Genomic DNA, 26,233 nt, shown 5'->3' on the forward strand with positions numbered 1-26,233 from the left:
TTGTCTTTCCTTAGGTTGGACTCATCAGCAGATGGGGAATGCTGCCATTCTTTCTTTATTTTTGGCAAGGACCTGCATGGCTCACAGACCCCTGCTATGATGGAAAGAGGTGGTTCAATGAGGTTCAGGGAAGAACTAATAATAAGTCATTTACTTCTGTCACACTTGGAATATGGTTTGATTTGATCATTTTAAATGTATTTTTTTTAATCTTAAAGAAACCTGCTTTATTACCTACCTCCTGCTTTGACATCTGTGTAGCAAAATGTGAGCGTTTGGAATATGCAAACTAAAATCAAAGTGTAGAATTCCCTTTGAAGCTTACAGTTTCTAGCTCTTCCTCCCACCCCCACCCCTTTTAATATTCAACATGCTGTAATTTTATTTCTCTGAAATTTTCAGTGTAATTGAAAGAGTGTTGAAGGAACAAAGCAAATATTTACCTTGCACAAATGCCACTTGATGTGATTAGTTAAAAGCAATCTATTTAAAATTTAATATGTGTATTAAATACAGGAGCATGCGTGCATCCACACATGGAGCAGCCAGTGGAATAAATTCAGAATTGAGATAACCTATAAGTTTCTAGGCTTTGGAGCACAGTACCTGGGAAAAGGTGTTAGACAGTCTGATCTGTCTGATCCTCAGGCTTTAAAGGAGCAAAAACTCATCTAGCTCATTTCAGGATAGTAAATCTGGAAGTCACTTAGAGAGAGACTTGTAGTCCTGTCTTCTGGCCTGATGTGTACGGTCCTGTAAGGAACCTTCCCTGCAAGCTTGTGCCAATTTACCCAGCATTTAGGAGCCTCACATTCACCGATAAACAGACCTGTGCAGTTATTTATGGAATTACGAGTGTCCAAATGATGCGGCAAGTCACTTGCAGTTTCCCATTGGATTATAGGAGCTTATGGTGGTGACCCTGTGCTGCCTGTCCCTACCTGGTGCTTGGGGGCTGCAGGGACAACCTGCCTGCCTGCACGAGGACAGCAGGGCCGGAGCTGCCACAGGGTTATGTCTGAGGTGCAACACCTTGGTGCAGTGTGCATTCAGCCAGTGTGGCTTTCTCAGGGCTGTGACTGGAGTCACCGCACGGTACTTGTGCCCCTAAGGTATTACCTTGTTGTGTCCTCCTCTAGGTCTTACATGGGGGTGGACCAGACCAAGCGTCAGATACCAAAGCTGATATTATACAACTTGAGCAAATGGATAGCAGTTACAGGCTTCCTCTATTCCATTGTCTAAAGCTTAACTAAATGTCACTTTTAGCTGTTCTCTGTTGTGACAGAGACAGAGATGAATGAGCAGGAGGAATGTAATGGAACATGCAAGCTAAGCCAGTCCAGTGACCTGAAAAACGGATGCTGGGCGCAGCAAAGAGATTGATATCTAGAGAGCAGCTGATGTTGACAGACTGTCTGGGGAGAGGGATGATGATTTGCAAAGAAATTGACTTATCCTCCTTTATCTATGCTTTTTTTGTCTCTGGGTAAGAGCGGGGGAATGGCCAGTAATGCAGATATTATGGTGGAAGTCTGTTATAGACTGCCCAGCCAGGATGAAGAGGTAGGCAAAATGTTCTACAAGCAACTAGGAGAAGTCTCATGATTGTTCTTGAGGGGGAATTCAATTTCCCAGATGTCTGCTGGAAATGCAGTGCAGCAGAGAGGAGACAGTGTAGGAAACTCCTGGAGTGTGAGGAGGATGACTTTCTGACACAGGTGGTGAGTGAGCCAGCTGGGGAAGGTGCCCCACACGCCCTGTTGTTTGCAGACAGGGAAGGACTTGTCGGTGGTGTGGTGGTTGGAGGCTCTCTTGGGATCAGTGATCACAAAATTCTAGGTTTTGGTCTCTCGTGACGTAAGGAAGGCAGTTAGCAGAGCTACTGCTTTGGATTTCCAGAGGACAGACTTCGGCTTGCTCAGAGACTTGGTTAACAGAGTCCCCTGGGAGGTGTTTCTGAAGGTTAAGGGAGTCCAGGAGGGCAGGGCCTGCTTGGGAATGGAATCCTAAAGACATGGGAGCAGTCCCAGTGCACTGGGACTGGGGGAGAAGATCAGTCTGCTGGAACAGAGAGCTTCTTCAGGACCTCAGGAAGAAAAAGAGTTCATGAACTCTGGAAGAAGAGGCAGGTGCCTCAGGAGGGTGATAGAGCTGTTAAGCTGTACGGGTAGAAACTCAGAAGGGCAAAGCCCGGTTTGGCTTTGCAGAACCCAAATTGGGAACTCAGAAAGGTAGTGCAGTTGAGGACAATAAAAATGCTTTTATAAATACATCATTAGCAAAAGGTGGGTTAAGGAGAATCTCATCCTTTATTGGATGTGAGGGGAAACGGTGATGAACGATGAGGTACTTAATGCAGTTTTTGCGTCAGTCTTTTATTAGTAAGGTTAGTTGGAAAATGAGTTGGAAACTGGGGACAGGGAGTTGTATGGAGCTCCTGTAGTCTAGTGGGGAAACTGTAAGTGCCCTACCACATCACTTGGACTTTCTGAGTCTGTGGGGCTGGAGGAGGTTCATCCAAGAGTACTGAAGGAGCTGGTGGAAGTGGTCACCAAGCCACCCTGAATAATTTAGCAGCAGTCCTTGCTAACAGAGAAGGTCCCAGCTGACTGAAGGTTACAGTGCGACTCTAATCTACAAGAAGAACAGGAAGGAGGATCCAGGGAATTCGAGGCCTGCCAGTCTGACCTCGGTCCCAGGGAAGGTTATGGAGCAGATCGTCGTGAATGTCATCACGTGGCATCATCGGACATGGAGTGCTAAGAAGCAAACAGCATAGTTCTATGAAAGGCAGATCTCCTCGTATGGCAAGATGACCCACTTAAGTGAGGGAAGGCTGTGGATGTTGTTTACCTGGATTTTAGTAAAATGTTTCCCAGAGCATTCTCCTGGCAAAGTTGACTGCTCAGGGCTTGGACAGGCGCACAGTTTGCTGGGTTCAGAGAGCCCTAGTGAAGGGACCTCAGTCCAGCTGGCAGCCGCTCACAGGTGGCATTCCCCAAGGCTCAGCGTTGGGCCAGTTCTGTTTAATATTTTTCAGTGGTCTGGATGAGGGGATAGAGTGCATGCTTGTTAAGTTTGCATATGATACCAAGTTGGGGTAGGAAGGCTCTGCAGAGGAATGTGGGTAGGCTAGTTCAATGGACCATGTCCAGTTGCACAACATTCAACAAAGGTAAGTACCGGCTCCTGCACTGGGGTCACAGTCTGCAAGTCAAGCTGGATTGCTCCCAGTGTTCCCTCCAGGAGGAATTTCAAATATCAGGGTAAGAATCATTCTCTCTGATTTCAACCCTAGAAATAACTCTTTGGTTTGCAGGTTCTTTTTTGGGTGGTGGGGTGGGGAAGGGATTTCTCTGCACCATGATTGTCATGATGGACCAAATATGGAAGTGCTCGAATGAGTATCTGGAGGCTGAGGTACCATTTTTTGAACACATCAGTGGGTTATTTGCATGAGTAGAGTGTGGAGCTGTTGGCAGCAAACTGTCACGTGTGGTTTTACGTGTTACTTTGTTTAGTCAGCATTTCCTGAAAGCCTGCATCCCTCGGCCCCATGCGTGCCAAAGGCAGACACCGTATTGCACTTAGGATTCACGGGGGAAATAGGCACTTCTTCCATATGGTTTCCCCAATATCCATGCCACTGTCTTAACAGCACAGAGTGGCTTCTGTGCAACTGATGCAAAGGTTAAGATTCACCAAACCCAATCTGTCAATTAGAGGAGGAAATAACGTTTAATCCACAATATTAAGCCTGATTTCATGTTACTGGGGAGAATCATTGGAAACGGCTGCATTAAAAGAGTATCTTAACAGAATCGTAGCACACAGAGAAGGAGCCATGTAGTGTTTTTGTAACAGATGTCTCTTTTTCCTATGATTCTCTTTTAATGTGGCTTTGAAAATTGCCCAGCAGTACAGCATTATTTAGCTTTGCTTTAAATGTTAAAACACTTTTTTTCCCCCAACCTAAAGGAGACCTTTATATGAAATTAATGCATAAAATCACAAGTAAAGGACCATTAAACAAGTATAATGCTGGGGGGGAAAGTATGCTTTGAACGTTGTTTCCATTATTCGTAATACATGAAGTTTCAGTCCAAATAGAAATGAAAGACTATTGAGGAAACTTTGCAAATACCTGAAAATCTAACTTTTACTTTGCTCTTGTTAACTATATCATCGTTAAGGAAGAAAGGAAAATTGCTAAGAGGCTTTGCCATTGGAAGTGACATAACCATGACCCTGTCTTAACCATAGGCGTTTGCAAAAGTTCATTGGTAGTCAGTAAATTCTGCACTGAACTTTTAAAACCTTTTTCTTTGATACATCAAACTAAAAGGAATAACACACTCTTGAAAGCCCAAGAAAACTTTGTGTATTTCCCAATATTAATGACATATGAGGTTGTATTTCTGCCTCGAGATGAAATGATGCAATTGTGTCTCATGGAAAACAATTTCTTACCGCGGCAGGATTGTTAGGGTTTTACAAATCCCATGCTGCCTCCCATTGATTTTGAAGGTAAGGTAATTGCAGAGATATAAAAGTGTAGCCTTACGCACTGTAAAGCTGATCATTCAATAACTGTTTCGTATGGGCTTTATTGTATCAGTTTTCAGATATTTTTCTGGCCAACTTTTGAACCTTCCTCCTTCTCCGCTGGCGTTGCTGGGGCAGTTGCCCTTTGTTCTCGACAACCCTTCCTACCCACAGCTCTAGGCAGCAGTCTAATTCCACAAAATGTCCTGGAGATGATTATGTTTTGTCTTACTCAGTTGGACTGTTGCAGTGCTTAGAAATCAGATAAGGGCCTTTAGAAAGGGCCTTTGTTTGAACCTCAGATGCTTGCTCTTACTCATAAACGTGTATGTGCAGGGCTGGTACTGTGAGATTTTAACCTTAAACCTTTGCAGTCTGGCTGTCTGTAAACTCCAGCAAAGCATCCTTTTCTGTGGGTGCGGCTTTCCAGCACGTTTTGCCACTGGTGTTATAGAGAGGGGATGCTGATTGTACTTTCCCTCTCCTTTTTAGTGAGCACATTTGTGTGTTCTTGCAAAACCAGTGTTTGGTAGCTGTTTTTTTCTACCATGACAATTTAAAAAAAGAAAAGAGTGGGGAGGGGAGTTTTAACTGATTTCTATTCTTGCCGCTGTTTTGCATTGTTAGAGCTGATAAGTAAGTTGAGATAGCAAATCAGAGGTGGCTTTTGTAATAGCCTGCTCATATCATAAGGGTTCTTGGCCCAATGTAGTGCTTTCTTAATCTTTCTATACAATATATGGATGTTGCTCACTTAAATGGATTTCAGCTGAAGTAGAATTCTCTAATTAGACAGTAAGGTTGGAGAAATAGACCGTTATCTCCAGTTATTGAATTTTCTGGCAGCCTGCATCAGCATTCGTGCTTCTAGCAGTTGGTCTTTAAACATGGAAATAATGCATCCAGAGATTATTGTTCAAAACTATTTTCAATAGTCTAATAGCTTTTTAATTTTTTCTAAATGGCTTATATTCATCAGTTGCAGCACAGGGTAATCAGATTGACTCAATCAACTCAGTTATTTTGTCCCTTTTAGCTAATTACAGGTTGTATTCAGATATTAAACTAGTAGGGAAGCTGTGAAATTTTGTTGATAATCTCATAAGCAGGAGTCTGTGCAGCCAGTGAGTTAAGGATGTGGGATTCTCTGGCAAGTAAGAAAAGGGCCTCGTATGCAAAGAGTTGCTTTGGTCGTTTATCCATGGTTTAAGTGATTCTTGGTTACTGCTCTCTCTTGTGCTCTATAGGCATATCTGTGTAGGGAAGATGCTGCCCAGGGTATGAATTCCCGGTGCTTTACCTGTCCTGTGCTTGGGTGTCCATGCAGGTGCTCTAGGGAGAAGATTCAAGATTTCTTCAGAGCTCTGGCTTACCACCACGGAATCCAGCGGTGATCAGGACAAAAGGGTACGCGTGGGCTGTGCCATCATCCAGCAGCTCCCTTGTTGCAGGACTGGGAGGCTGCGCTGCACAGAAGGGTGAACCAAGGAAGCCTGTAACTTTTCTTTGTCATCCTTTTTAGGTCAGCCTTTAGAGTAAAGCATAGCAAGGATGTTGGCAGGCTGTGGGAGTAAAGATTTGTCTGCATCCACGTGCTGAGCACTGGCACGAGGCTAGCTGTACATTGCAGGAGTGTTGTGCAGAAAGGGCAGGCTGGATCCTTGGAGCAGCGTGTGGCCAGGTCTCATCTGCCCAGGCGGGACACCACAGCGGGTCTCTGCCTGAGCGGCTGGCTGGTTCTGTGCTGACTCTGGGATCGCTCCAAAGGCCAGTGTTGTGCAACGATAGGTGTGTTCCAGGGCTGAGCTCGCTGCGTTGCTATGCTTGTGTGAAATTGGGAATTAGAAGTGTCTTCAAAATATTGATGTGATAGGAGACAGATGTATTCCAATCAGTTAAATTTTCCATGAAATTGATTTTTCATGGAAAAATAACCTATTTCATTGAAGTGCCATGGATAAAAGTTCATAATTTCAATGCATCTTCTTTGTGAAAGTGATTGACTAGATGTACTTCGTTTTTCATGCAGAAATCCCAGCTGTCTGAAATGAATTTGCATGTGAAAGAAGGTTGGTTCAGTCCACCTTTCCGTGTCTGGTTACAATTTGCTCTCAGAGTATCTGCAATCGTTTGTTGGGAATGTTCTCATTCGTGGGAACACGCACTACAGTCTGTGCCAGTTTAAGATTACGAACCGGCGAAGGATTTGAGGACGATAGTTATGAAATTAAAAAAAAAGCTGTTTTTCCAGCTTCTGAAAGGATGATAAAACTCTTACCTTACTCTTTGATTTTAATTTTTGTTTGGCATAGAAGAAACTTGCAGTTGTCGTGTTCCAGGTATGCTTTGGCAGTCATCTTTATGACGCTGCTGATTGCTGTGACATTTGTGTGCCTGTGATGCAGCCCAGAGAAACGGGCACATGCCTTTGTGCCTGGACTCCCAGGGGCCAGTGGGCTTGCTACAGAACAGTTGGTTCTTTGTCTAGTGAGTGCTCAGCCATGTCAGTGTGAGTCAGCAGCAACTGAAACCTTGATTTTCTATTGCAAACACAGCTTTGTTACTTTCTGAATAGCAAACTAACGTGGCTCCTTTTCCTATTCAGGACAATAGATAACAGTAACTTACTTGGAAACCGTACATCCTGTTTTCCAGGTCTTTGAAGGGTAAGTTTCTTGTTCCAAACGGTATGTAAACATAAAGCATTCAGCTTTCCTGCAGAACGGGAATGTTGAAATTTCCTTCTGCAAATACATGGTTCTTCTAAATGTATCCAGGCTTGCACCAAATTCCTGGAGTGCTTGGAAACCAGAGGGCCTGGAGTTCAGCTTGCCTGTTGCTAGAAGGCTCCTAAGGAGCTGGAGACTTCAGAGGCAGTGGGGTTACCATAAATTCAGGGCATGTTGCCTGGCAGCCCACCAGTGTGACTGGGAGCCTTGCAAACTTGGCTAGTGAACTTGCAAGTCTGTGGGTTTAGGAGTCAGGGTTTCTTTATCCCTGGGTTTCCATCAGCCTGCTGGGATGATTGCAGAGGAGCTATGAGGAAATGAAGTAATTTTCCGATGGAAAGGTGCCTGGTTTTCATCAGAATTTTAGCCAAATTAATCAACTAAGATGTTTTGATGAACTTGATTTTTTTTTTTCTGATGGAAATTGTTCTGTTGGAAAGTTCTTAATGGCCACAAGCACGCGTGCATCTTATTCCAGCTGCAGTGATGGTCACTGGTTGTTTCAATTTATTTGCTTGAGATTATCTGGGTAATGCAGGTATCATGACTGCCATCTTCAATCACAAGAGGAAAATCTTTTAAAAAATCTATAACGTAGTTTATGAAACGAACTGTTACTACAAACCAGAGGAAACATACTGTAAACTGTTTTTATTATGTCTCATGTGTAAGTGATTTATTTAGTGTTGACTTTCTGTGAAGTTCATAAATACAAGGAGCTTGCAGAAATCTCCACAAATGCCTGTGTGCAATGGAACTCCGGACACTGAAGATCTTCTCTTCCTGCCTTAGAGTGAGTCCTGCTTCCCTGTTAGTTTTTATGTATGTTTCCTGTCCATTAATGCTTGTCCCTCATGTTGTGCTTCTTATAAATGCCCAATATTTTAATCCTTGCTTGGTGGTATAGCAGCACTAACTTCATGTGCAATTCAAATGATGCCTACCGGTTGTGCTCGTCTTGGGGAGAGAAAGATTATTGGAAGGGATTTGGGGAACAGAGAGAGGTCTATGCTCCAGATACAAACAGTGGCTAACTGCCTTCCGAGGGCTTACCATGTCTATAAAAGTGTACTGGCACAGGAAGAGTAATCGAGGCCCTTGGATTCCTGCCCAGGGAGATACTTTGGTCAAAGCTGCAGGGAGTGAGCTCTGCAGGAATGGAGTCTAAAATGGCTCTGAGTCAGCAGCAGCAGCTGCAGAAAATGTGGCCTGGGGAGAAAATGGAAAGCAAACCATGCAGGTGTGCAGTGTTGAAAGAATTTTGCCCTGCAAAACTCACTTAATGATTTGACCAAAGCTGCATAAACCAGACAAGATTCCAGCTCTGTCTAGACTCCAGAGAGACTTGACATACAATAAAATGCAATAAAATTTTTTACCTTAAAAATAGAGATGAGCTGCTGAGTATCCACTGTGCTCGGGTGTGTCCGGTCAGGAGGAGTGCTTCTGCACATCTGCAGGGGTACTTGCTCTTTATTGTGGTGTAGACAGCCAGCTCTCTGGAGTCTTAAACCCAAAGCTTTGTATGTCTGCAATAAGAACTGAAATTTCCATAAAGCTCTGGAAGCTTTTCATAAAGTTTGGCAAAGCGTTTTAGGAGATTTGGTAGCTGTAGTACTCGAAGGAACAGTAAGATGTGAAGTCAAATGTGCCAGAACGGTACTTCGTGAAGCTGGGTTCAGGTGCTGGCTGAATTTCACATGCAAGGTGTGTGTCAGGTCTGGTCAGGTCTGTAGTTTGTCGATGGCAGGTGCACCGCGTGCGCCCATCATGGAGGGTAATGTGTGGACTCCCACGTTAGTCTAGTCACTCATTAATGGAAATGATTTTTGGGTGAGAATAGTAGGCTTCACTGTTGCAGTGGTGGAATTACCCAGTTCGCTTCACTTGTTGGGATTTATAAGACTTGCCTCTAGGAATCCCTGTGACTTGGGCTCTGGTGGCTGTATTTCCTGCTCTCCATTCTATGGCGCACATAGAACACAGTCATGCAAAGAAGCATCCTTCAGTGGGTTTGATCTGCTCCTGAGAATATCCCTGGGTGGTGAACGAGCTTGCAAGTAGGCCTCCAAGGAATATGCTGCAGCTGCAGTGAGTTATTACATCTTTGTTGATTTGTAACCTGAAATCTATATCCCACTGAGGCTTGCCGCGTAGCCATCATCTCTTTACCTTGGGATTATTGATTGTATTAAAATGTTCACTTTGTACTCTGCACAGCTAGAGTACTGATTAGACTTTTATTCGTGTTGCCACTTGGAAAGGTTATTTATGTGGGACTACTTCCAACATCTGTGCCAATTTGGAAAGCAGAATGTTTTTATCTTTAATTATTTACTGAAAATCTTTATGCAAAATAAGTTGCTCACTGAGATAAAACAGTGATTCAAGGGGATATCTTGTCCTTTCTATTTATTTATTTTGGTGTGTTGTCTTCAAATTAAGGAAACATCAAACTAAATAGGTTTCATCCTTGGTTCGTTACGTGAAGGCTTGTGTTCCTACTAAGAGATTACCTGGTCTAGGTTTGTGGCAGAGCATTTTTTAGCCATAATAAATGTTTTGGAGCGTTGTGCAGTCACATGCAAGTGTGGATATCATTTTACGTATACAAGACACACTTCCACACTTATTGCTGGAAATTTTCCTTCTGTGTCTTCAAATCTTGGAAACGAGTGATGCTCGTACCATGCTGACTGTTCCCCTTTTTCGGTTATTACCAAAATCCGGACTTTACTAAATGATACCACCAGGATTTTGGTTGGTTGTTTTGAATTGCAGTATCAGAACCAGGAACATCCAGTTGGATCACTTTGCAGAAAGCTTTGGCATTGATACTTGAAGTTTTTTCACCACACCAACCTGCTGCACCAACTAGGACTTGCTGGGATTTCCTGTTGTCGCTTTCTGCAGGGACCATTTCGGCTGCTGCTTCTCACTGCCTGTTCGGATAGGCTCTGGGGGCCGCCTCAGGTTAGGAAATGCTCTCTGTAGATAGAAGTGTCTTAAAGTTGAGCCTTCGCAGCTGTTGGAGAGGTTCCTACAGTGAGCTCTTAATCATTTTCTACTAAGCTGGAGGCCTGATGGAGAAGACGCCAGCCTGCCAGAGCGCTTCCTCTGGCAAAGCAGCGGGGTGAGCATCGGGGTGGGACTGAGCCCCTGCTCGTGCGGGTGACACGGCCGCTTGCCTTTGCTGTGGCTCTGTCTGCTGGCTGCAGGGTCAGCTCATGGCACCACTGCTGCAAAGATGGGGGAACTGCAGCAGTGTGAAATGAAACTGCTTAATTTCAACCCCACGAAGTTTTAATTTGGCTTTTAGGATGTTTTTTCCACCATTGCTAAAAGAATTCTTGGGGGGAAGTAAGTAATGTTGTTTGTTTTCAACTGATTTCCCACCTTACACTTCAAACATAAATAAATGCACAGATATGTTCTTTTGATATAACTTTGAATCGAGTATTAAAAATATTTCATTTATGCAATGACTAAGTGCATTAATTGCTGTTTTCAGAAACTGGAATAGCTGAAATGGTTGGCAGACTCCAGTCCAAATTTACAGGTAATTATTCATTTAAAAAATGCAGTTGTGGGTTGTTTTTTGGTGGCTGCTTTTTTTTCCCTGTTCAAATAAACCTACCACATCTAATTTTTCCAGACATAAATGTCATCTCTTGTTTTACCTGGGAAGACAAAATTTATTTCAAAATCCTGTTTTCAATTCTGGACACAGATCATAAGAAACAAGGAGTTAGCTCAGGCTTCTCAGGCTTGAAACCATTTAGGCTGTCTCTATCCTTATTGTAGCCAGTGTTTTCCTATTGAAAATTCATTTCTTAAACAACTGAAAAAAATGAGTACAAGATAGTTCTTTCTTTTAGCTTCATAACGGTGGAAAGGCAGGAGGTAGGGGCGTGAACCAAGAGCAGATCAAAGTGCAGAGTTTCTGCTTCATTTTCATACTATGAATAACAAAATCCATAAAGTGAGTCTCGGGAGTCAGGCTCAAGGGCCTCTTGATTAAGAATTAAATTACAGGTATGATTTACTAAATTTGTGCTTGGGGAAAGGAGGTTTTTGATGATGATATGATTGGTAAACTACACATTTCCTCAGCTCCGTATTAAAATTAATGGCAGTAGCATAACTGTACATGCAAAATACTTCACAAATCTCAGGAAATATTTCGTCTTATATGTTAAGCCACGTAACTGGAATTCTGTCTGTAACTCCTTTACTAAAGTAAACCCAAGGGAGAGGGTAAAGCTGGCGCCCACTCTTCTTAGACTGAAATTTCTTCTGTTGTCAAAGATGATGTAGTCAGAGGAGCTTTCAAATCAGCTCCTTTATGCAATTTTGTTCCCATAGTTTTCATATAGTTGTTTTAAAACATGGAAATGTGGAATTATTTGAAAGCATTTCAAGAGTTATGTATTTTTATTAGACTAATAAAAGTTTCTTTTCAATTTCTGTCAAAATTGCTTGAAATTATACTTACTATATCTTGTTCTTTGTCGCAGAAGTGTTGGCTTAGTGGGATCCTTTGCTGTGTTTTTGGTTTCAAGATGGTGTTGGCATACAAGCAACATATGAAGACGAGGTCTGGAAGGAGAAGTAATACATTTATTGCAGAAACATGTGGATGTAGAGGTGAGGGTACATGTATGAGATTACCTCGTACACTGCCACAGAGTCTCAGTCCAAGATCTTGTTTGGCATATAGCTTTAGGCCAGCATGGATATGGCAGCGTTGCTGCTTCCATGATGCAAACTGGTGTGGGACATGACAAAACGTCGGTGTCATCGTGTACCATGGCAAATCAGCAGTGTTTGACCAGCACACAGTGCAAAGTCTGTGCATTTCCATTACTGTTTGCTGTCTCAAGACAGGCAAGTTGGACCAGTGTTTTTTACAACCCCAAATAATTGGATATTCCCCTTCTGGGATGCAGAAAGGACTTCAGTGTGAGTAGATGGAAGAAGATGGGAATGGTCAGGACCAAGTTTTCCAGCACTCATCATACCATCAATTCCTCTTATCTGGGAGGAGCATTTTGCTTGCAGCCCTGGGGGTATTGTAATTGCCAGGACTTGAGACAGTGGGTAACAGTCACTCCCACTCTACACATCCGTTATATTTCGGTGGGATTAATAATCTACCTGTTCCTTTAAAACCTTTATTTGTAGTCATTGCAACTTTTGACCAAGAGCAGCAGAGCTCTGAAGGTCCTTTTTCTCTAGCAGAGGAAGTGCTTGATTTACTGCTGCCTTATGCCTGGGCTCCCTCACCTGCAGATGCAAGAATCATTAAGGAGAGAGCTCTCAGTCGGTGCAGGAGCAGAGAAACATGAAAGGCTGCTTTCTTCTAATATGCAACAAAGCACATAATTAAAATAAACAAAATAACGTTAACCACGAGGTCTTGCTGGTGTCGTTTTCAAAGCCATGAAGGGATCTTGGAGTCTCTAAGATCTAATCTGTTTGGATTTCAGTAAGGCATTAGCTACAGGGCCACATGGGAAATTATTAGTGAAGCTGGAAGTTGATACAAGGAACCAGCTGAAAAACAACCCCTTTTCGTGATGTTTAGGGAACTAGTGGGCTGGGGCAGAGCAGGCTGGAATGCCCACAGGAATGAAGGGTGACCAGCTTTTATGACAACAGGACTCAATCTGAAGTCACTCGTGTTACTGACAATATAACGTGGGGACCTCCATCAAACCGGGCAAAGGACGAGACTGTCATAGTGGAAGTGGAGGGTAGTCTCAGGGACTGAAATTAGAGATTGTGAAATATGTTAGTATAAAATTCAAGTGAGTAATTAGGGGCTAGTAATAAAAATTTCACTTTTAAAGTGGAGCTTTGTAATTCGGGACTAACTGATGAGGAAACCCAGAACAATTGTGCAGTACATCCAGCAAGTCATTGGTAGTACAACCACAGTGTTTATATTGCTGTTGTGTCAAGCACAGGCAAGACTGTGTCTGGAATATGGGGACAAATCTGGTCCCCTGTGCTTAGGAGAAATTAAATAATGCAGGAACAGCTGCAGAGGACATTACCAGGGGGATCAGGGAGCTCAACTTTTGAGATGAAGCTGGGAGACTGGGCTTCTTCCACCTGGCAGAATGAGGCCTGTGGAGCAGGATATGGTCCGTGTCTGCAAATGTGTCAGCAGTAAAGGCTAAAGAATGGGGGAGATGTCCTAAAGAACATAGACAACAATGGTGCAATATTAAAGGCACATAAATTGGTAAAAATAGATGTAGACTTGTTTCAGGAGAAGGTTTCTAGCACTTACGGAGGTTCAGAGTAGAATTATTGGAGTAGTTTGGTGATTGGTGTGCCAGTGGCAATGTAGGTACATGCATTTATAGCACGTGCTTTGTGTAGGAGGCTGTAAGGCACAGTTACCTGTCTGAACAGTTGTCAGACCTTTGTGGCCCAGCAAAAGAATTCCTCTTTCTGTGCTCTTAAATTGAAACGCGTCTGGCTTTGTGGGGACTCGCAGGAATCGGTGCATCTATGCATGTGCAATGGAGGGGTGATTTTTTTCAGGTGTAAATATTTAAATTTCAGGGCTCCAAGTTAGGTACAAGTATGTTGCTACAGGTACCCATAATATTTCATTTTTAAGCCACTGCTGTAATGAAATTTCTTCTCAATTCTGCTCCACAGCATTTGGTGTATTGAGACACAACAGCTAAGGGAACAAGTAAGTAAAAGCACTAATTAAGACTCAGAGTGCTTTCAATAAACTTGTGTTGCAATGAACAAATTAACTGACAAGGGAAAAAGACAGTTTTGCCCTCAAGGGAATGTGCTGACATAAAGATAACTCTAAGTAGTTCGGAAGTCTTTTGATTTGGAGGAAGCTATGAAATTGGAGTCTGGTTCAGTTGCATTTACTACTTAGGATTCTGAAGGAATAGCACAAAAATGTCATCACATTAGAAGACAAAAAAAAATTTCTGACTACAGAAAATGCATGTAGGAAAACCAGTAAGAAGCTTAAGTAAGCAATTGTTCTTGCTGCTGCCTGGTTAGGTGCGGTGCACGAGGACAGTGGGGTTTGCAGTCGATATGCAGGGAGCACGCCTTTGGCACTGCAGGTGTCAGAATACAGTGAGGAGGAACCTCAGGCATACTCAGTTTTACTACTTGTTTTAAAATACAAAACCTTTTTTTTTTTTCCCTGAAGGTGCAATCCTGAAGAAAGAGTACCCACTGTTCTCTGAAGCCACTGTCTGGTACAGGAAATGGTAAACGTCAGGACAGAACCAGCACTTCTGAGCCATGCACGCAGCAATAGCAGAAGCAAAAGGTATTCAAGAATTGTTTCTTTTTTCTAGTGTTTCTGGGTTTATATTGCTTGTCTTTTTTGAATGCAGTATATCATGTGTTGTCGGAGAGCACATACTTCAGTTGTGATTTTTGACCAATTTAGTACAGAAACATTTGTGAGACCTTAAAATTTCTGGTTGATTGGGGATTTTTCCCCCACTCTCGGTCACACTAGTTACATAGATTTTGTTGTATGAGCATCTGGGTGTTAACAGTGTGTCCCCTCCATAAACACTGCAACTATAAAATGAATAAATTCAAAAACGTTAACTCACTGGGATGAAGATGGTGGATAGGAAGATGGTGTCAGTGGCTTTGGCAGCACGAGCTAGGTGCAGCCCTGTGCTTGTTTTGGTTGCTGGTTCATGTAACGTCTGTAATCCCTTGTTCATTTGCGGAGTCCTACAGTGGAAGCAGTAGGTTTGGATCTGTGGGTTCTTGGTTTTCATCTTCATTATTTACACTTGTTTTACACTTGTTTGCCTCAGCTGCCTGGTGTTTGTGAAACACTTTCCCCATCTCAGGCTAGGCCAGGTGTGAGGAGTGGCGGTGTGGGGAGCTGCCCACTCGCATGGCCGAGGCTCTCCCTCCTCGCCGGGTGGAGAGGAGCCTTCATTTGCAGCAGCTGTTCAGCTTCTGCCGTGAATGCTAAATCCAGTCCTCACACAAGAAAAGGAGGAAGGGGGAAAAGAAAGAAGAAGAAGAAGAAAAAAAGCAAGCAGCTCACATGGTTTCTGTACCATTTTCTGATTTTCTTTTTTTCCCAAAGCCCGTAACTTGAGGTCATTTTGGGATTAATTGAAGCTAATATCTTTACTTCAAAGCAGCCCAAGATCAAGCCAAATGTACACACACAGCAATTAAAGATTTGGCAAGGTAATATAGATTGGCGTCTACACAGCAGCAGCTTTCTCCCTGCACTGTTCTACTTATTCAGGCCTTTGATATGGCTTCAGAGCACGAGTAGCTAGGCCTGTGCTTTAAACAAAGGAACATTTGAGTGCTATATTCTGCAGTGATTGACCGCTCTGCTATAGCTAATATTTTTAACTGTCTGTAAAATTGGAAAGATTATGAATCTGTAGTCTGACTGGCTACTGGAGAATTCTGTGGATAATGATGAAAATTGCAGGGGGCAAATTGAAAGATTTCTCTTTCATATTGTGTAGTATCATTATTCCTTTAGTGCTAACAAAGATGAGGCCAATTTAGAATAAATCATCAAAGCAACATGTGTGAATTTATCTGTCCAGTGCTCATTACAGTTAATGGGAATCATGTGGCTGGAACTTTGCAAGTGCTTTGAAAATGCTCCTTTTATGGTTACATTATAGACCCCCACGTCAGCCGTTTTGCTGTTGTTTTTATATTGCTCCATTTGTTTTCTTGACATTAAAAAAGCCAAAACAGTAAATTAATTAAAAACTGCATCACCCCCTCTGGTGTTAAATAGAGTAAAATACTCATTTTCGAAAGTAAATAAAATACACTTAAATCAACTTGTGACACGACATGAATCGCTCCCACTTTAAATCCCTGGAGTATTAAGACATGCTGCTTGTTGTGCATTAATTACGGTGAACCTAGCTGGGAAGTCAAAATGTTGATTCAGATAGGCACGTGTGAAATTTGGTCCCACCATCGTGCTAATCACCATGTGTGGTACGTGATTAATACTAGTTCTTAATCTCTAGGAAATATTTGGGTAAGCTGCTGTGGGGAAGAGGAGAGACATAATAACAACAGGAACTTACAAGTAAGACAGGTAATGGGCATAAAAGTGCACCTATACACACAAAAGAGTAAAATGTTTGAAGTTTGATCTTAGTTAATATTCTGACTGCTGTCTGTTAAAATACATGAATAGCCATACACCTTATTACAGAAAGAAGTAAATTTTTCCCCACTAGAAATTTGGATAGGTTAGAGAAAATTTAATGAAATCATTGGAAACACGAGAATAATGAAAGGTTTTCAGTCTGGCACAAGGTGAAATGCCCTGGGTTTCTGGTGAGGAAGATGCTGTGGTTCAGGAGTACGTTACTGAGATGGTCAGTGGTCCCCTGCCTGGGACACGGGCTGTGGGATGGGCAGTGCCTCCTTTATCTCCCACAGCCTTGTTTGCTGGGGGCGATGAGCAAAAAACCCTACAAATCCCTCTCCTTGGACACAATGCTCTTCTGAGTTTCTTTTGGTGGTGCTCTGCATTGGGCATTGTGTTTCAGCTTCCTTTGGATCGGAGATGCACGTTCAAGGTTGTCCTCCTTCCCTCCCTTCCCTACTTCCTTCCCTCCTTCCCTCCAGCCCAGGGAGTTTAATCCACAAGCGTCATGTAGGAGCCCGGGTATTATTTTTGAAAAGTTTTAATCCTGAGGTTGTTTACTGTGAACGATACTGCAAATTATAACGTTCTTTTCCTTAGCTTGTTAGTGAACTTCCAAGCACAGATGGTTTGAGAAAACCACCAGATATTGCTAAAACTGGCAAACGGAGAGGTTCCTGCCCCGTGGTCTCCAGAAGAAGGCAGTGCTCAGTCATCTTTGCTGCAGGCCTGGCAAAAGCCAGAGTCCAGTGTCAGCTGGTGGCCTCGGGCCGTCTCAGCTTGGTGATGACTTTTGCAGGCAGGCTGTGCTATCCGTGTTATTCTCAAGGACGAGGCACAGTTTTTACCTTTGCTTTGTTTTCCCTCAATCTCAAGCAAGCTTGCAGGCCCCAATTTAACAGTGAGCCATGCAAGAGATCTAAAATGGGAGAACATTTTCCTGTCTGTACAAAAACCCAGAGAACTCCTGCAGGCACTTAATAAACCGTGGCTGTGGAAGGATCGGTGCTAGCGAGGTCCTCCAGGGAGACAGGCAGGGAGCAGAGCTAAGTTCCCCAGCCTGACTCTTTTTATTTTTCTTTTCATTCTTCAAGTTCTTTACAAGGAACCAGATTTTGACCAGTGAGAGAGGGGAAACATCCCCATGGTATAAGCAAGATTCTCAAGATTTTTCAACAGAAGATAAAGAAAAAAAGAGGTGGAAAGATGGTGGGAAGCTGCTTCACACTGGGGAGGCTGGTATGTAGATGCAGTTGTTTGCTGAGAGCTTGTACCTTTGAGTTGTTGATTAAATTACTGCTGCAGTAGCAGAAAGCTTTTGGGGGTTTGAGTATGGTAAGAGGGTTGTTGTTCAAAGCTGTCACCCTGGAGGGAAGGAAAACATTCAGAGGCACTGAATGCGAGCACTGTTCAGCAGGTACGTGCTGCTAGAACAATGGCTGGCACCGAGCTTTGCCGCAGGAAACCAGCTTTGGTGTCTCAGCTTTCCACTTGCAGTTGCTATTGCCAGAGGGAGGGAGATGAGAGAAATGGGCTATAACAGCAGAAAATCTGATTTATTAAAAAAAATATAATCCTGGGGAATTGCCAGTATTAAATGTACTTAGCACTTTTGCTTGGAGGTAAGAATGTGACATGTAAGAGAGAAGTAGGGACATTGTGGGGGAAAAGGCAAAATAAATACAAATGTTGCAGTTGCCAGCTTCTCTGTTTTGCATGCAATTACAAAATGTAGTAGCAGCCCATATGTATTGTAGATGATTGTGTATTATGATTAAACACTGAGGTCTCGACTGGCAAGAACAAGTTGCCTTAGCAAAATATTTTGTGCAGCCTACGCAGTAGTAAGCATCTTACTGGGAGGAGAGAGAAACAAATCCCTTTGGAAAGAGCTGTTGGATCTCTCTTCATTTGGAAAAAGTACAAGAAAATGTTGTCCAGGCTGTCAGACATGTCAGGGGTTTTGCTGCCAGTGTGCTGGTCTGATCCAAAGCCTGTAAAAAGCCTTCACAAAGCCTGATACTTGCAGTGGGTTTTAGATTGCTGTGATGAGTAATCTGATTAGAGAGGAAGCCTCTGAGTATGTGGAAAAATCCTGTGGCCAAAGCAAGTGACGGGTCTGAAGGACGAGAGTGCACCTCGGTAGGGATCTTGTAAAGGTCAGCAAAAGTCTTTGTGGGAAGATCAGATCTGAATGATAATGTGCTGGTATTGATAATTTCAGGTGAAAAGAGTACTAAAACATGCAGTGGGTCCATTTTTCTAACATTAATGCTGGAAGTAGTGCCTCTTTAACTTAAACTGAATTATTCTTGGGCACAGCCGGTATTATAAATGGTTTTCAGGTCCTGGTCTGCAGTCTGCGTGCAGTTAATCACAAGATAAATGATGTTCATGAGCAGTATACGAAGACAATGGCTTAAGTTAACATTGCATGACTTAGCAACATCCCATCTGTAGGGGAGGACGAGTTCAAAGTAACATTCCTGCTCCTGCCAAGACAAGAGGCATTTCTGCTCTATGATCAGTAGGAGTAGGCTGGGGTCCTGCTCATGAATCACTACAAAACCAGAAGTGATGATTCAGCTTTGGTGTGGGCCTGAGACCCAGAAGGACTATTGGGTGGGGCTAACACAGCCTCAAGGGAAGAAAAAGAAGGCTAAAGAGTATTTATATGTTCCCATTTTAACCTCTACTTTGGAGGTAACTAGCAGGCTGTTTTTAAATGAAACAGATTACTGATTGCTACATTTTTTTTTCTTCAGATGCAATTTCCATGCATATAGCTTAATGCAAAATATTCTTGGTGGAAATATACGGTACGCTTGAACTGTGAAACAAACTCTGTCTGGTAGAATATTAAGCATATCTTTGTTCACAATTTATGTTGAGACTCCAATATTTTAGTAAAATTGTGATTATAGATGGTGAATGTTATGTAACAGATTTGTAAAGAGTATGGATGTGTAGCCAGGACCACGTGAAAGCAAGACGTCCCCACACCTCAGATCTGCGTGGCAAAGGGAGTGATGTGGAAGGAGAGTTAACGTGTGATCCACCTTGTGCCCTGCCTGAAAAAATGCAGCTGAATTGATCGTTTAAAAATTTAACGTGGTTACTGCCAGAAGTCTTCACATCTTTCTCAAAGTGAGGGAAATGGCTAAAAAAAAACCATTCCTTTGACCCCTTGTAGTCTTCGTCTATCAGGGTGTGCTGAGCTTTCAAGCTTGGCTTTGCTCAGCAGTTGCCACCAGTACGTGCAGGCACGTGTGCTCGGTGAGGCTGAGCTCAGCCCGAACAGATGTCGAGGAGCTGCTGAGGCCTGACAGAATCCATGTCCTCACTCCGGTTCATGGCCTGTATACGTCAGCGAACTCAAAAAAGGTTTAGGATCGTTCAGATCAGCTCTAAAGGTGAGGTAAGAGCGTTATACCACCAGACACCGTGCCTTCTATTTCTTTAGATCTAAATTATTTTAGGTGTGTTTTCTGGGGGAACCCCCTCTTTCATAGCACACTTTTAAAAATGTCTTGGTATTGAAATTGTTTGTCATAAGAGTTGTTGGTGAAAATTATGTTGTGACTTTGTCTTCAAGCAAGCTAAACAAAAGACATCAAGGTTGAAAAGCATTGCTATGGTTACCTTATTTAAAGGCAACTGTTAATAAAGGAAAGAAGTGGGAACTGAGAAAGACAGTAATTGCAAAAGCATAGGAAAGGTTAGACTGATGTTTTTCATCAAAACTGGATGTGAACTTCATGTTATGTTTATTAAATATCCATTTTAAGGATGCCATCTTAACTCAAAGGATAGAGCTAGGAGAAATCAAACTTAAAAGTTTAGGATTTTAAAAAAAGGACAGCATTCATGTTTTGAATTCCTGGACTAATGGCTCTGGATGGAGTCCAGCTAAGCTTTAGAGTGGGTGGTTTTCTCCCTTCTTTAGTATTTTGAGAAGAGATAATTGGTTTTAAAATGGTTGCAATGTGCCTTTTAAATCACATATGTTCCGATTTTGCTTTCCTGTTCTTTATCACAGTGCATTACATATCTGCATGGGACCAGAACCTTAGAAGCAAGAAATTTGAGCCCAAGCTGCTAGCATGATTTAAAAGCCAAGCTTAAATATTTTAATTGAAGTCAGCTAACATGTAGCTTCCAATCCCAGGGTTGGCTTTTTTTTTAAATCATAAATACACCCTGAGTCTCTGAAATCAAAAGAACAACATGTTCTGGTAGCATGGCTCGTGGTGACAGCAACTGTCTCACTCTTTGCCTGCACAAAGACCCCTATTCAAATCTGCATAAAATATTTTCTAATTACTTCCTTTCTGGGGTAATATTTTTGAGTTCAGAGGATTAGACCAAAGCTGACTGATGGCCTCCATTTATGCAGAAAGGGCTTGTTTACTTTGAAATTATCAGTTAACTGAATATTGGCTTTCATATTAGCCTACTTTATCATTTAAAAGAGATGTTTTTAAATTAAAATAAAAAGATATTACATACCTAAAGTTAGAGAAACACGTTCTTTAAAAATTAAGTTAAATTAGAAATGACATTTCCTCTTCTAATATTGATGTTGTAGCTGAGGGTTAAGCTATAAAAGGAGTCAATTACATTATCTGCAGCTTTGCTGCAAAATCCAAATTTAAACTGCAAAGTAAAGCATCACATTAATGCTGGCAGTTTCAGACCACTCATTTCTAGAAATAAACCGGGGCAAAACAATTAATCTATACTCACACCTGTCTAACAGGTTCCTGTGCAGTCAGGATTTAGATATGGACACATCACAGGTTCAGTTTGGTGGCAGGTTTCTGACACCAGCAGGCTCTGAGGGGCTGTTAGGGAAGCACTGTGTTTATTGATACTAAAAATAAACACATCCAACCTGTGCTGCACGGTTTGTCCAGTGAATCCCCAACGCTTGCAGTAGTGCTGCTGTCTCGTGTCCGTGAGCCGACCAACACTGGGTGTCCAGGAGCCTTTAGATTTTGTCATCATGCTTTGCAAAGAGAAATCAGGGAGTGCTTTTTCTGGTTTTAGACTACTCCAGTGAAGGAAGATCAGTGAATGCCAAATCTTTTAGTAGTATATTACGAAATATTGAATTAGGAGATCTGGATTGGATTTTAAGCTTTTGGATGTAGATCTTTGCGATTTCAAAAAGCTAGCCCCGAACTTCAGGGAGGTGGAACAGAGGAAATAGCAGGGCTGCTCCAGCTCACCTCGAGTTGCCCAGGTTGGCTTTGGCAGCCCTTTGGGGGCAGAGCTGCCCCTTGAAGGCTGTAACTAAAGCAAGATACCTGACTTGAGAGCATAAATCTTCCTGATGTTGAACAGGACCTAAGTTCCCTATGAGTCTTAAGGCTTCTGAGATCTTCCCTATCTCCTGCGCTTTGCAGATGCCCACAGCAGAGATGCTGCAGTGCTTTTGTAGATGGGGTCTGTAGAGCAGAGCATCATCTTGGTGGTTTCTGCATTTGCAAATGGTGGTGGAAGCTCTTCTGGCTGAGTACAGGGATGTACGGAGCAGGCCTGTAACGCTGTTAGTATTGGGCCTTGTGATCCTGGGGGCCAAAAGGACCCCAAAGATCAAACCATAGACAAGCAAAATTTTTTACCTGATTTCTCCCCAGCAGTTGCTGTTAGACTTGGTTGTAAAGCTCATCAGTAATCCTAACTCTTGGAGTTTGCTCTGTAACTGTTTTATAGCTTCATCTTTACCACTGGATCATTTAACGAAGATATTAAAACTAGTGTACTGAAGATTACCCTGCTTGGAAATGGCTAAAAAGTGCAGAGAACTAAGTTCTCGTTTACGAGTGTGTATTACGTATCTCTTGTGTACTCTGCACTTGGGCTGTGGCCATGTTTTCTAAGCAGTCCCTGTGTCTCTGCTTATCTCTGCAGCAGCCAAGACCCACCTGTCTAGCCTCACGCTGTGCAGACTTGGAGAAGGAATTTAGAAGTTTCCCTTCCTAAAGAATTTAAACTCTGAAAAACGGTGATGAAATAGAAAAAGTCATGCTAATTTCAAGGTCCATTAGAAGCAAAAGGCTAGATATTTGTATCCATCTTCTGTGCTATAGTTCGGACCTGTTGATACTTGGTTTTAGTGTGCTGCTTAAACGCTGGATCGAGGAATGTTTCAGAGGTCAGAGAAAATGGGAAGCAAGTACTCGTTCCATAGGGGTTGTCAGGAATATCACATTAAACTCTTAAAAAACAAAAACAACTGCTTATTGCTGTAGTGCCAATGGTATCTTTGTGAGACAGTCCTCCGTCCTCTGGCCACCTCATGATCAAAATGGGTGGGCTCTGGCAGCCCTGTTTTGCTGACCAGCACCTTACTTGGTTATCATTGCTCCTGCCTTAAGCAAAAGTGTTTCTGAGACAGGGGAGAAGCAGGATTCGACCTGATGTGAAGGTGAGCAATAGGGCGTGCAGTGCAGCCAGGCCGAGTGTTGCACCATCTCCAGTGTTCAATCAGCTGCGCGAGGAGGGGTCGCTGCCGCTTGGGTAAAGCTTCCCATGCCCGTTGCTGAATGCAGAGTGTGGTCTCCATCTCCATCGGAGCCCTAAGGAGCTGCCCCAGCCTCTGTGTCAGGAGCGCGTGGGGTGGCCGTGCCTTCTGTGCCGTGCAGGGCTGTTCCACCGCTCCCGACAGCACGGAGCTCAGGCTCCCCATACCCCATGCTTTGTTTTTTTAGTACAATGTTTGTTTTATATGTTTGTCTCCAGCAGCCTGACTTCCGTTGTGTTTGTTTAATGCAGTTCTGATCCCCGTTGTAGCAGTTTTCTAAATTACATCATGAGCAGGCTGAAAGGGGATATTTAAGAACAGTGGTGCTGCGCTCTGTGCTGTTTGGAAAACCAGCTGTGTGGTGAAGAATAGAACTGCTCCTGATGGGAGTGTATTAGTTTAAATACAAACATTTAACAGGTCTGTGCTAGCTATCTGACCTGTAATCTAAACTGATGGGGTTTTGCCTTAGGGCCACCCAACCACTGTTCTTAAGTATTGTAATCTTAACGCTTCTTGGATAGCTAGCCTGCTATTTCCAGCAGCCTCTCTAGAAGCAGAGGATTTGGTTCCAATGAAACTAGTATTCACCGGAGCTGAAAGTTAATCTGATCCTATTTGTAGCTGGCATTTATATAAATTATTTGAACAACTTTGTGCAAAACCTGCTCATTATTCCATATTTATCCAGTGCCTACACGGATGCAATCCTAATCCATACCTGCAGTCTGCTGACGTTGGGGCACGCCGGTGTTCAGCCACACTGACGAGCCCAACGTGTTCCAGAAGCGTACAAGGCAGGTCAGGTATTTAGCATGCTTGCCTTGAACATCTGTGCTGGCAGAGTTGAATCAGCCAACAGTAAATAGGTTCAGCAAAATGCAAATAGTGGTTGAATTTGCACTGTTGGTAACAATAGACCAGCCAGGTAAGGCAAATAAAGAGGAAAAAAACCAGTAGTTTATGATATAATGGAGATGTATAATGCAGTGTATACAAACTTAATTAGTGTTTCCAAATAAGAGGTTTAGTGAAGCTTTTTTCTTGCATAGAAACTAAAAATACTAATGCTGCTATATATGTTAAATCTCTCCAAATATAAAGGGCATTATACGTAAAAGCATGTTTAACCACAGAATGGTTTGCAATGGTGAGGGCATGGGATGATTTCCATTTTGTGTCAAAGCAAGGCAAAGACACAATGAAATGCACGTCCTAATTCTGGGCTTGTTCCAGTCATGGCACAAGAAACGAGTGTGGATGTTACAGGTAATTCTCTCCTGGAGCCTCACTCCATGAGCACTCACTCCACTAAAAGCCATTCTGATTTCAGGGGGACCGAGGCTGACACTAGACGTTGGCAGACTTGTGGTGATGCTGCTCGGGCCCTGCTGGATGCAGTTTTAGGTGAAATCACAGCCAGTTCCCAAATTGCCTGTTAAAACCTGCTCCAGCAAGCTCTGGTTTCCTACCTCAGGTTGGCTGCCGGGGCTGTCTGAGCAGGCGGCTTCTGCCCTTGTGCCCTTTGTCTCCCGCGTGCCCTGTGCCACCCCGTGCAGCGAGGCTCCTGCCTGGAGACCCTGCTCCGCATCCTGGAGTGTGCTACTGCTGTGCTGGGCACAAGAAGGGGTCCCACCGAGTGCTTGGAGGCTCTGGCTGTGTTGGATAAATATAATTAGAGAACTGATTCATTTGGGCGAGGGAAGAATATCCTGCCCAATTTGGGGCAGTATTTTAGGGGCCAGTCGTTTTGTACTGGGCTAGCAGCGTAGCGCTGCCTGCTTGGCAGGGAGGCAGGAGAGGCTGTGTGGGCAAAGGAAGCGCCCTCACACCCTGCCTGCTCAGGGCAGGCTCGGGCAGGCTGACCCCTCTGTCAGGGGGGCCTGGAGATCTTTCTGGGGGTTTTCTGTAGCCAAGGGTGAGGCTGATGGATCCTGGGGAGCGGTAGCACGCAGGGGTAGGACGTGGGGTGGAGGGCCGTAATATCTGCACGTGGTACAGGCACATCCAGAGCTGGATGCATGCGTTTTGGAAACGTCCCCCCCTTTATTTCTAATCTCTGTTTTCTCATGTGTGAAATGGGATAGTGATATGATGCTTACCTCACTCAGAAAATGCTTTCAGTTTCATAGATGAAAAGCCTTTTACAGGACCGATGTATTATATTTTTTTCTAGGAAATCATAACCATGAAATTCCACTTCTTTCTGTTACTTCAGTCTCTTGTGCTTTGCTCAACAGGAGTTCCCTTTCTCCCCGATGTAAAATAAACATAATTTAAAGACACTTTGTCTTTTTGGAGTTTTAGTGTTAAATCTTACCACAGCAGTGTCATTGCAGCTGTAATGTTTTAAAGATCTAAGAACAGCAAGTTTTACTTTCATGTTTAGCTCTCAAATTTTACAATATACAGACAAACAGAGATAGTAGCAAGATTTTCCAAGGAAGATGAACTCATGCTTGAATTTCTTACGCAAAAAAAAATGATCTTAATAAATTCTGATTCTTTAAATTATTTGGAGAACCCTATATACAGTGGATCTTCTGCTGGCAGAATTTATTTTTCTTTGTTTTTTAACCTACCTGAGGATGTTCTGTGACACAGCCAGCCATAATGGTACCAGACGTTACAGTCTATTGTGTTAATAATCCGTGAATTAAAGCATCCCCCAGCAAGCTCTTAACGTGATGGATTGTATCAATGATGTGTGGTTAAAGGGTCCCCAAGCAGGCCTCGACACGACAGACCGGAGCAGTTCGCGGGGTCTGGCGCTGTCGATGATCCGCTGCTTACGGCAGGGACCTGCGGGGAGGTGGAGCGGGGGCAGAGGGAGGCTCTGAACAGCAGCTCCAGCTCCGTCAGCTGCTCGGGCTGCCTGTGGCAGGTGGAAAGCTGGCAAGAAAAGTGTGGTGCCTGGGATGAACCTAACAGGAGGCCGTGAGCAACTTCAGAGGAGGGTCACGGTGCTCGTCAGATTGCCGGGGACGAGCCCGGGAGCCCAGAATGCTTAGAATCCTCTTGACGAAGACAAGCATAAGTCCCAGCATTAAAAATAGATGCTTTTTATCTTGCATATGATACAAAATCTCTTGTGATAGGGTATTTTTTTATTATATTTTAGCAGCTCCGAGCAGTCTTGGATTAGGCCTGTATCACAACAGTAATACACAGGAGGCTGTGTTTTGTCTTGCTATGACACCAGCTACTATTGTTTTTGATCTGCAGCCTCTGAAGAGGAATGCTGCATCTTCCACGGAAGGTGTT

At 43.2% G+C, this 26,233-nt stretch overlaps 1 protein-coding gene across 1 annotated transcript in view; it reads left to right on the forward strand.

Annotated features, from left to right (window-relative positions):
- Nucleotides 1–26,233, forward strand: part of LOC310884554 (uncharacterized protein) — a 465,563-nt gene that overhangs the window by 122,598 nt on the left and 316,732 nt on the right. The window contains exon 5 of the mRNA XM_083806496.1: nt 15–5,866. Coding sequence (XP_083662622.1) covers nt 15–186 — 172 coding nt within the window. The 3' untranslated portion in view covers nt 187–5,866. Of the gene's footprint in view, nt 1–14 lie in introns of the transcript that reaches the window.

This window comes from Anser anser (genome assembly GCF_964211835.1).
Source record: "Anser anser genome assembly, chromosome: 20".
Classification (NCBI taxonomy): domain Eukaryota; kingdom Metazoa; phylum Chordata; class Aves; order Anseriformes; family Anatidae; genus Anser; species Anser anser.